This window comes from Acyrthosiphon pisum, chromosome A1, assembly GCF_005508785.2.
Source record: "Acyrthosiphon pisum isolate AL4f chromosome A1, pea_aphid_22Mar2018_4r6ur, whole genome shotgun sequence".
Classification (NCBI taxonomy): domain Eukaryota; kingdom Metazoa; phylum Arthropoda; class Insecta; order Hemiptera; family Aphididae; genus Acyrthosiphon; species Acyrthosiphon pisum.
In genome coordinates, this window is record NC_042494.1 from 93,458,150 (window position 1) to 93,471,291 (window position 13,142).

At 33.9% G+C, this 13,142-nt stretch overlaps 1 protein-coding gene across 4 annotated transcripts in view; it reads right to left on the reverse strand.

Annotated features, from left to right (window-relative positions):
- The window catches only part of LOC100159393 (syntaxin-binding protein 5), a 149,488-nt gene that overhangs the window by 16,548 nt on the left and 119,798 nt on the right, over positions 1-13,142 (reverse strand). The window contains exon 13 of one of the 4 annotated variants that reach the window (XM_008184503.3): positions 5,441-5,840. The exons of the other annotated variants lie outside the window; for them this stretch is intronic. Coding sequence (XP_008182725.1) covers positions 5,441-5,840 — 400 coding nt within the window. The remainder of the gene's footprint in view (positions 1-5,440; positions 5,841-13,142) is intronic. 4 annotated transcript variants of the gene reach the window in all.

A 13,142-nucleotide genomic window follows, 5' to 3' on the forward strand; every position in this document is an offset into this window, starting at 1 on the left:
ATTTTTGTTGATTACTTACTAACATTTTTCTTCCTATTTTAAAGGATTTATGACTGTATATGATCTATTTAGAGTATGGTTAAAATAATTTTTAAACAGTTTATTTATTTATTTTGGTTTCTTTGCCACAGAAAAATATAAATTATAAGAATTTCACAAATTATAATATACTACAAATATAAGTACAATACTAAAAAAAAAAATATTAATAAATTAAAAAAAAAAAAAAATATAAATAAAAATAAAATGTTGTATATAAAATCACTTTTGTGATGGTAAAAATCTATGACATTCATTTTTGGTATTGTACCCATATTTGTATAACATCATAATATCATAATTTGTAAAATTCAAATAATTTATATTTTCATACGCAAAGAAAAAAAGAAACTATTTTTAAACACACATTTGGTTTCGAATTTTGGATATACTACTAAGTCTGTTCAAATGTAAAAGGGAAATGTCACTATGTCAGTATAGGGTAGAACTCACTAAAAAATATAAGAAACCCAACTAGTGTAGTACTTACGATTAGCCCCTATAGTACCTACTGGCTACTTGGGACCTCCAAATCGGATGCGCCGGAAATATAGTATTATAATATAGTATATGTAGCTGATTAAATCGCGAAATAGTTTCAAGTGCAACTATATTGTTGTGTCGACGAACTTCGCGCCTGTCCGGAGGAAATTTTATTTGTACGCATAAAGATGATGGCCGGGAGAAAAAACTGCAGATCACTATATTATAGGAGAATAAACGAATTGGACCGAATACGCACGCAGTATGTGATTATAATACGACCTCAATATATTTTTATGGTAGGTACGTAAATTTATATACAGATAGTACCAGTGGCGTGGCGAACCGAAAATTTTCCTGGGGCAAGTTACAAATATCCCAAGTATTATGCATAATAATGTATTAATATAATATAACAAATTATATTTCAGATCATTATTGACCATCTCTTGAGTATATCGTATTATACATTTACTAGGGGACCCACCGGTTATCTAACACCCCTATATTTAAGAAAGATCTCGGAGGCAAAATTGCCTCTAAAACTACAGTTCACCACGTCACTGCAGAGTAGTGCACTTGCAGTATCAGAACGCCACCGTGAAATGTCGAAATCAACTGTCGTTATATTAATGACCCATATTTTATGAACATATTATAGTAGTGCAGCAAAGATCATCTGACCGAACGTTTTAAACAGCGTCTTATATTATATAAGACGGAAACTCACCATTTCTCGGACGTGTTCTTAATTTTTCATTTTTTCGTCACACATATAAGGCCTCACTCGATATATTGAAAGGTTGCGTGGAGGGGGGGGACATACAAAGTTTTTTTAGGGGTGGCTGGCGAGGGGAGTGTGAGGAGGGGATGTGAAGTTGAGTACAACAGCTGTTCACTGTGATAGCAGTGGATAAAAATTTATAAATATATAGAACGTCGCATATATATATATATATATATCTGCAAGTATATATTATAATACAGCGATTAAAGTCCCCTGGAAAACATCTGCAGCGCACGGTTAAATAAAAATGTCAAAGGAGTTTTGATCTTTGGAAATAGTGCGTTTAAAACGTTCGGCTGAAATCTGGTGAACCGAGGCCCACCTATATATATTATATAGTATCTTCACACACCCAAATACAATTTTAACACGGTCTAAGTGCGTATATACACACCGGGGAGGGATATATATATATATATATATATATAGGGGCTTAACCGTCTTACCACTATAATATCGACTGGAGAGGACGCTGTACATCGGTATATATATTTATATTATTATAGTATACACACACAGATTTAATTTTATATATACCTACGCACGAAATTACAAGACTATAGCGTTCGAAATTACGATAACCGACTTTGAAATGAAATTTTAGACGAAAATACATATTATTATAATTACAATTAAAGAAAACCGCGTCGTCGGTATTATGTCCGGCCGTTAAGATAATTTTAACGCGGTTATTATCGCACAAACGATCTGCATAATTTTAATGCTAAGCCCTAAAACGCCCGTAGCTTGTAGTCTGAGATAAAAAAAAAAAAAAATAAAAAATAAGAAAAATAGACGCGCCTTATATATATATATATCACGGCGCCCGGATAATATTAACAGAGGTATTAAAAATAACGTTATCACTGCCATAGCAATCGGCGTTTTTCATCGTTCCGAAATCAATTTCCGCGGACACAACGACGGTAAACGCGCCGCCCTATCTATAAGAACCTAATCCGATTTTCGTACTTTTTTTCTTCTTATCAGCGTTAAGTATTTGCATTGTTTTGTAGGTCATCGAGTCTTGGGATAATTCAAACCGAGAAAACCGCTGGGGTGAAAAACGCCGAGTCCGTACGAAATAAACGAAATCGCGCATGAAACACCGAAACACCTATTATAATAATAATATAGGTAGGTACAATAATATACAACGGCAATAACGCGTTGTGTATATATAAGTCGTTATCGCGTGAAATACGCGTGGATGGCATTCGAAAGTATATTATAATAATATGCGTTATATACATATTATAATTTTATTATTTTATTTTATAGGTAGCATTTGAACGGAGACTGTACTTGGCGCGCGTCGTATGTGTATAATATAATATATATATATATATTTATGTAATATAATGATATCGTTTCGACGTCATCGTTTTAAACTGTAATAATGGATGGGCGTAATAATTTGCGAGCGAACGAGAGTGAAAAACGACGACGTCCCGGGTGCGGATGATATACGTGTATATATATAGTATATACACATAATATATATATATACATGTATATTTAATTTATATACATAATATATAATACGGGGTACTTAAACGCAAACATGTATATTGTATGACGTACAGTGGCGAGATGGGAGGATGGGTTTGGTGTATTATTGTGTATAATAATAATATTTTATGCACGGTATAAAATATATAATATTATACATAAACATATATATATATATATATATATACATATATATATATATATCAAGAGATAGTAATAATGTTTATGCTGATGATTTTATGGTGTGAATTCGGATGTAATAAACGTCTAAGATAAAAAAAAAATGACAACATGTATATAAATATATAGGTAACATAACGACTAATAATATAATATAGAAAGGTGGATAGAAACAAAACGAAAAAACACAACAAAACACAAGAATCAAACAACGTGTATGGGGATGATAATAATAATAATATGATGTCGAACGGGAAAAAACAATAATAATTATAATAGAAACGTATTAATAATGTAATAAAAGTCGGAACAATACACAGCAGGGTAAAAACAATGTAATAATATAGATATAAACACATAATTAGTACACATATGTATAGCGGGGAAGAAATGTAACACTCAAATCAACGGTCTCCGGAAAACCGAATAATATATTAGAGTGAATATAATATAGTGTCAATGTGTCATACATAATATACTATAATAACGTAATATATAATATATAGTGTATATTATACATATATAATGTATATTATACATATTTAATCTATATTATACATTACGTACACGGTAAACCTAAACCTATAATGGACAATAAACATTATCCATAGGTAACGAATATTGTATTGCGTGTTCTATAGAGACGGACGGACAAACGAAACAGTGATGTGATATTATTATTATTATTATTATACAGAGATTCACTATTAACGTAATTAACTATAGATACTATTGGGTTGCTGCGATAATGTTATTATCCTGAATTACGAGATAGTTTCGTATTTAGATATATACTATATAGGTATTCTGGTATTGTGTTGATGATTATATAATATCAATGGTATGAACAAACGGCAATGCAATGTAAATGTATAATGACAAGTATATAGAAAAGTGGTTGGAAACGAAAATAAAAAAAAACCGTGTGATTTTCCTCTAGGGATGATATTGAACGGTACAGACAAAATTAATAGAATTTAATATAATAAGTCGAAACAATAATACATACAAATGCAGCGAGGTAAAAACAAAATAACGTATTAGTAGTAGATATTAGAAAAACTAAATTCAAACGTCCAAATCGAGGTCGCTGAGAGGGTTTTTTACAGGGTTGGCACGAAAAAGCCCACCACGAAAAAACCCGGGCTGCTTTTCTGGGTTAAACCCACTTATTTTTTTTTGAAAAAACCCATAAAACCCGGGTGACTTTTCTGGATAAAATAGAAGTTCATTCTTATTTTTTTTTTAACTTGTGTAAATGTTCAGAAAAAATTACCTTATAGGTATTATTTATTTTTCTAATTAAAATATTAAATTGATTTGAAAAAAAACTTCATAATTATTTTTTTAATTAGGTAGGTACAATTTAAAGAATAAAATAGAAAAAATTACACACTAATGGTCCATAGAAATCTTTTATTTTTAATAATAAATTCCTATTTTTATTTTTTTCGGATGGGTTTTTTCAGAAAAAACCCCGATAAAACCGCCCATTAATATTTTACAATAAAACCCACTGGGTTTTTGGATGGGTTTTTTCTAAAAAGCCCGGGTTTTTGCCAACCCTGGTTTTTTAGTTCGGTATTGTATATACCGATATAGTATATTCTGTAATTAATAGGGATGAGAATTAAACGCATTCGACTTTTTTAAAATGTCTTTTTACTTCATAGGATAAATTATGTTCGGTCAAATGTATTTCCTGACAGAGGTGCCTCGCCTGTAACCTGTCTACTGGTTAGGTTTTATTTTTTTTTGATTATTGAATAATTTTCTTGGAATATTCATCCAAGCATAACGATGATTGCAACGATTCGGTATTTGACTTATATTTTTTAAAAACAACGAACTTGTCATCACTTTCTCAAATAACTTTTCAAATACTTACAAACACTATATCATAAACTCATAGGTTTCTGCACATTTTGGGGTTTCAGAACATATTAAATGTCAATTTTAAATGCACAACATCGCAGCATGTGAATATCGAACAGTTTTTTTAGTGCGTTAAATTTATAGCACTGAGGGGAAATAATAAACGAATACGATATCTGTAGATATAATAATATTACCTACTGTTCCTTTGTTCTAAAGACGGACATGCGGGCGGACAGTCAAAGGCAACCATGACGTGTTACACTATTTCGTATAATATAATACAATACACACATAGGTTGTAGTAAAGATACACGCAGATAGTCATACACAAATAGACACATGGCGAAGGGACAAGGTGTGAGAGGGTGATGGTGTGAGCTATTGAGAGAGAGAGAGTGAGAGAGAGAGAGAGAGAGAGAGGGGAGGGGGTGAGACTGAGTATCGTGTACGACTTATATTATGCCAAATTGACTTATAATATTTTTAGGTTATCTATACTTTCAATATATTATATCATTATCAATTATTATTATTATTATTATTAGAGGCGATTTGTACTACCAAAACTGCAATACTGTCTGGTGGCGAGTAGGTTGTGCCGGTCGACAGCCGTGTACAGAGTGGTCCGGGTGTTGGCCACGGCCAGACCGTCGTCCGAGTAGGACACCGTACTCAGGCACTTCTGCAGTTTGTTGCGTTGGCCGCCTTGCGACCGGGACCGCCTGACCGGCTCCGTGGTCCGACCGACGCCGCATCTAACGCCACCGCCGTAAAAGCCTCCTCCGCCTACGGCTCCTCCTGCTCCGACGCCGCCGCCGCCGATGCCTCCGCTGCCGCCGATTCCTCCTCCTCCGCCGCCTAGCCCGCCGCTTCCGCCGTGCGCCGCCGGTCCGAACGAGAAATGGCTCGATGACGACGACGCTTTTGCGACCAGAGTCGGCGACAGGCACATGCCGTTTATCTGAACCAACGACGTATTTATTCGTTCGCACGCGCACCCCACAATACGCACACTGCGCAGAGGACGTCACGCACACGCCCTACTGCCGACGTTTCGGACCCTCTCCGATGGTTTGGGAGGAGGGGGGGGGGGTTGTAACGCTGGACAAAACGATTTCTCGGTCCGTATTTTTTTTTTTTTTTTTGGTTCCTACATCGTTTCCAGGACTATTGTCGTATAACACGTCCAATAATTACACCTACGTAAGTATAAAATAATAGCGAAAATGAAAACTTAATTTAACTCGACTGCAGCGTTGCGCCTCTTCTGCAAAGACCTGCAAAATCGCGCGAGAATATATTTTTTCCAAAAACATATTAAATATTGACCGAGAAACCGAATGTCCGCGCGTTAACGACAGAACGTAATATTCATATCTTATCTATATTTACATATTATATCTACATCTGCAGGGGTGGCGGAAGACTGCCGGACGCATGCTCGCACCGTAGGGTATGGCCGACGCAACAATGTTTCGTTGGGAGTCTAGGTGGGGGGAGACGGGGTTAGTAAACACCTAACCGTCCATTTATGTGTGGACATCTTAATATTATTTCGAAAAACAATAAAATCGTAACACGATTTTATAAGTCTTCGAATATAATATATGCATCTATAGGTACAATTATACTTCGATTGAGTACCTCGACCTTTGTTTATAAAATATTATGAATATTATGGTGATTCGCGCGTCATCATAATGTCGTTATAGTATGTTTATCGATAGTATATGTTGTTAAATTAAAAAAAGTTTGTAGTAAGTGTATAAAATTATATACCAATCGGTACATCTCAAGTTTTTTAAGCTATATATAATAATATATATATATATATGTCATGGACGATGTGAAACGTTTTGCTATCGTGTTTAGGGTATAAGGTAATTATCAAACGTATAAAAAAAAACGTACATCCTATAATAACGTTTAAATCATTTAAAGATTTTTTTCCGGGAGCCGTGAAACCGTGAGCTGTATATAGGTACACTGCAACTATATAGTGATATAATAATAAATATGTACACAGCTACACAAGCATTAAGGAAACGCGTTTTTTCGTTGTTTTTTTTTTATCTCTCGTCCTAATGCGTTTCGGGGCGGACAGGACGGCCGCCGCTGAAATGGATTTTTTTAAAAAGTTTTTCTCACTCGCCGCGGCGTAAAAACGACGGATTTATGTACGCTTTTAACGCAGGCGACGACGGTTTCGGAAAAACGACGATTTTTTTATGTTTCGTAATGGCCCGAGGAATATCGTGTACGGCGCGGTGCACGATGCAACCCCTCTCCCCCCCGAAATCCACCCGCGGACCGCGGTGTACATAATACACTCTGTATAATATTTTTTACGATTGCCTATGGGGAAAACGGTCGGGACGAGGCACCCATATGCCGCGATGTATATATATAATATGTGTGTGGTAATAATAATACTTCTAAATAAATGATTTGCAGTCGTTACGCGCGATCTACTGCGGCGGCGGTCTCGTTAGTCTCGACCTGTATCGCCGCTTGCTCAGGAGTATAATAATAATAATATTATATATAGAAAACAAAAGCCGCGAGACGGAAAAATATCGTTTTCGACAGTGATAATAATTATTGTCGATTGCGCACTACCACGGCGGCGGCGGCGGCGAGCCGACGATGAGTTTTTGTACGAAAAAAGAAACGCGACCGGCATAAAATTTTCTTCTTCAAATCATATATTATTGAATTTACTCCGTATGCCGTATATCCGATATAATATAATATATATTATATATTATGTCCACTATGGCGTTTCTAGGTGTGTATTATTGGTGATGTGCGCTTTGGACCGCGATTTGTCTGCGAGGTATTATACCGAAGCGCAGCGGCGTGGCGGACTAAAAATTGCCTCTGAAATTACTGTTCACCACGCCACTGCCGAAGCGTAGGTACCTATTACTTATATTATTATTATTTTCCGCATTTGCAACGATTCGAACTCTGCAGACGGGTTTTCGAGATCAAAAATATAGGTAGACAACATAATAATATTACGTTTCGATTTCGTTTTTTAATATTGCTCTATTGCGTCAGTCGGGGGGGGGGGGGGGGGTTACGGCGTTTCCAATATTGAAAATGTATATTATTATTATTATTATTATTATAATACCGTACGTGTATGTCCGCCCGACGCATTGTATATATTTCAGTATTTTCCATTGTACTTTATGTATGGAATCGGGGTAGTAGATACCTCGGCGTAAGACTATATGCGCGCACATTTGTGAGATATATAATATTACTTTGTTATTATATGATTTATTTCGTGCGAACATTTTTGTTATTTTGCCGACGGTATTTTCGGTCGATTTTCGAACCTGCTGCTGTGCAGTATACACCTCGAATTAAATTACCTACTATACTTTGCGAAACGTGAAAAAACCGTTGTAAATAAAAAAAAAAAAACGAAAATTAAATCGCTCGCTAACGTTTTCAAGGTTTTCGTTTATTTATTTATAATACGCGCGCAAAACCGTTTTTCCTGAGAGAAATAATATCTGTCTAGAAACACGCGGGGTTCGAAATGTGCGCAGTTTTCGGCGAATAACTTCAACGTGTATACGCAGCGACGGGGATACAATATATGAGATTAAAAGTACCGCTTTCTAAAATCCAAAATATCGCGTAAGACATTTTCTTTTTTTCAAAAACCGAACGAAATAAAATGAGCATTGGCCGTGTACATACATCGCCCACTGTTTCCCTCCAAGGTCCCCGCCAAAACCGAAAACAATAATATACAAAGTATGTATTATCAAACGTCTCGTGTTACGGGTAAAGTCGAGAAACGACACACGTGGTACATAATTTTATTTTTTATCGATCTTTTCGGTACGGTACCTATACAATATGCGTGCTTGCAGAATCCACGAAAACTGTTATTCCCTTGATAATTTATTCATTATAATATCCACTTATACGTCTGTTCTCGTTTTCGAATTGTTGCCCCGCGCAGACGGCATGTCTGAATTCCGCACCTAAATGTACTGAAGATAAAATAAATATTATATGATATTGTTGTGCACAGCGAGCGGCGTGGGCAGATTTCGTGAACGAAAAGGATGCAGAGGTTGCACACGTCATGATAATATTGTGTTAAATACGCCAAAAATTTGTGCTCCATTAATGCGCGAGGTGTCTCGATAGTTTTTACCGTAACACAATTTTGAACCCTTTAAACGATCGCGTGAAAAAGATAATAAAATATAATACGGTTTGCATATGGTATAACTGCAGTAAATGATATCACGCAGCATAGACGACGATAATGATCTAAAAACGAGAAATCAAATTTAAATTATGGTCAGACGAACCGAAAAATAGTTTAAGCCTTCGAAATGAAATCTAAATCTAATTTAATGTTTAACTTATATGTTTTTACGACAACGCGTTCGAAACATCGCTACGTGTACTGACAATCAGATAATAGGTATATGTTATTTTTTCAATCGGTTTTGAATCGAAAAACAACTCTGTTATTTATTGAAATTGACGTTATTTTACCACACCAATGATTTGATTTCTCTGGTTCTTACTATGCCTACATCAGTAAATAGTTTAAAAAATAAAAACCGTAAAATGTATAACATATTATAAAATATGATTTTGTTAACTTCCTGAAAATCCATCTGATTGGAAGGCTCCGGGGAGGGGGGTGGGTTATATCTTCTCAGATAAATTATTATATTCCTATATATAATTTATTAAACATATAATGGGGAAAAAAAATAACTAAATTACATATCGATTGAATATTTGGCGTTACCATGTTTTAAAAAGTGTGATTTACATAGAATAGTTTCGGAATCTGTGATTTAAGTTTTGGTGTGGGTGGTTTTATTTGGATGTTCCTTGAACAATTGTCTGTTTATAATATTTTATTTATTTTTAGGGATTTTAAAATTATTCCTGAAACCTCCAATCCCAAAACCCTTAAAAAAAAAATTATTAAAAATCGTTAAGAAGTGGCAATGTGAACTTCTATATTATATACAATTGGTGTACATAATTATATCGTTAACAAACAGACGTCGAATTCTCATAGTACGACGATATTTTATGATTTATTGACCAACGACCATCGGAAAATATTATGGGTAGGTAATAATTGTTCTCAGCTGTATGTACCCAAATACCTGATTCAATCTTGAATTTTACCTGCGTCGGAATATATATTATTTTATTTGTCATTTCGTTAATAATATCCAATTCGTTAAAATACGTGTGCGTTCAGATGAGCCGCGTTAAAACTTTTCGGTTACCTACGAGTGCGGAAAAAAAACTAACCTAACAGCAATAGCCTACCTACGTATACAGAGTGTAACAGATATAACTGACTTTTGGAATAACTTTTGTTATAAATTATAATCAATATTTAAAATTTTTAATATAATTTAATATATTATACTAAAAATTATTTTTATTTTTTAACAAAGAAAATAAAAAATTTGATTTAAAATTTTTTTGGATATTTTCAAAATATCCAATTTTTGAATCTGATTATAAGAACAATTTTGATAGTAAAAACATTTATCTAACTATCTAAGTCAAGTAGTTTATTTTTTAGAATTTTTTAAAATATAAATATTTTTTTGATTAAATGAATTTGGAACGTAATAACTTTTTTTTGGGAATTTGCTGACATGAGTAATACTCGTTGAGTATATTTCTTAAATTATTTACTAATCACATAATATTAACAGTTTTTGTCATATACGTTTGAGTAGCATAATATTTTTTTTGTCAGACCTTTCTGTTACACTCTGTATACTATAATATTCGTATAATTCGATGTACGGGGACGGACAGAAGTTTGCAGTAGGTTAGATACCTATATAGTCGTGTGGCAGCACTTTAACGTCATAATAATATTATATCATATTCCGAGTGGACGTGTTTTCAAAAGGGCATTAAAAATCCCACACCCCAACCTGCAGTGCCGGACCGACTACGTCTTATATATTATATAATATTATCATGATGCATATACACCGAAAGCTCGCCGCCGCCGCACTCGTCCGGGGTCGTTTTCGCCTACGCGCAACGTTGATGAATATTTATACGCCGACCGTGCAGTAGTGCGCGCGGTATGTATATAATTTGATTTATGGGCCACCGAAAAATATAAATTGCTATTTTCGTTTCGGTTTTTTTTTTAATTAGTTTTTTTCCTCCCCGCGCGTTTGCCCTGACGCGGGTGTGTGTGTGTGTGTGGGTTGATGGGCATTGCAGCAGCAGACTCGACAACGCCGCATAACGTATTTACTATTGCCGTGTACACATTAATAGGATACGCATTGTACGCAGTGATTCTGTCGTTTAGTATGTGTATATATGATAGTATACAGCGCGATTCGACAACCTAACGCGCTAGGCATAAGGTTAATCACAGGTATACGACCCAACATGATACTGCAGGTGGTAATGGGAAGCAGTGATGACAGATGAAATAACTTTTGTTCAAATCAATATTTCTAATTTCTTTTTTTTTAAATAAATATATAATTAATTATAGTCAGTTGTGCATGACACGTACCTATAAATAATATTAAAAAAATTATTTTTATTTTTTAATAAAAAAAATATTAAATTTGTTTTGTATTAAATCTGATTATAGGTAAGAACAATTTTTATTGTAAAAATATTTATTGTAGTTAAATAGTTTATTTTTTAGGATTTTTAAAATATCAAAATTTAATTAATTTAGAACGTAGCAACTCATTTTAGAATAAAATTTTTGGGAATTTCTGGACATATATTTCTGGAGTATATTTTTTAACCATATAATTTTTACATACATCTAAAAAGCATCATTTTTTTCTTTGGGTCTTATTGTTACACCTTGCAGTATATATGTGGGCACTATTGTAAATAAAGATAGTTAGTCGAGTTTGTTTTTGTTTGGTTCATTGTTTTGGTTGTTCGTCGCCGATAAACGGGCTATATTTTTTGTGTGCGTTTTTACATGTTATAATAACGATGAGCAAAAACCGTCGTTCAACTTGTGGACACGGATAATGAAAACAACGTAGGTGTTTTGAATACCGATGGACCTTCCGAAGGCTAGCAGTGCCCAGGGGTAGGGGGTTCATACGTCGAACATATTCTACAAATTAACTATAATTATTATCAGTACCTACCTATTTAAAAGTAGATTATTTTAAGAATATTCTTTACTTCACTCCACCCCCGTATCTTACTTTTTTTTAAAACTTTTCAAATCTCGCGACGACTTAAAAAATCACTCTGTACGTAATAAAATACGGGCGGACGAGATTTTCGAGACGCGCAGACTACAGCGAGATAACATTATAATAATATATTATAGAAACGCGCCGGATGATTCGCGCTTGAGCTTTTTTTCCGGCGAAACGAATGATATACATAATATAAACGTTTCGTGTGTGTATTATAATAGTACACAATAGGTACACAAAGACGGGCCGAGTCGAAAAAACATGTGCTCCTTTATATATGTATAATGGGCGTATATAGGTACCTATGTGTGGAATATACGCGAGTTTGGCGCTGAGTAAAGAAAAATGTAAATATTTGTCTACGTTCGGTTTGGCGTGTTCCGCGTGTGTTATATAGAAAAGGTTAGAATCGTGTTGTTTGACAAAAAGCTTATAAAAATAATAATAATACAACACGGCCGTTCAAATCGTATATATATATATATGTAAAATAATAAAATGTTTTATATAATATATGTTTGCCCGTTTATGTAGGAAGAAAAACGCACAGACACACAGTTTTTGTTCTAAGTGAATTATTTAAGTATATGATATATAATATATACATATAGTATAATATAGCTGTAATATTATAGTAGTATATATATATATATATATACAAACAAGTTATGTACATATATGTATATATGTACTCTATTATATGCGTAGATAATTTAAAATCATTCGTTTGCGCCACTTTTGTTTTTTTTTTCCATCAGATGACCCAAACCAATATGATATTTAAATGTACCTGCGCCATATACCTAATGTAATAGTGTATGCGTATACGTAATAATAATAATAAAAAAAAACTTGTACTGTCATACCGAACTAAAAAAAAATAATATATAATAATATAATATATACATATATATACGTCGTATATAACCAAGCTAATATTATTATCGTTATTGTATATTATGTTACGTTTCGTATACGTCTAGGAGAAAGTTTAGGCCAACTTATAATAATCGTTACGTTATATTATGAGCTTAGGC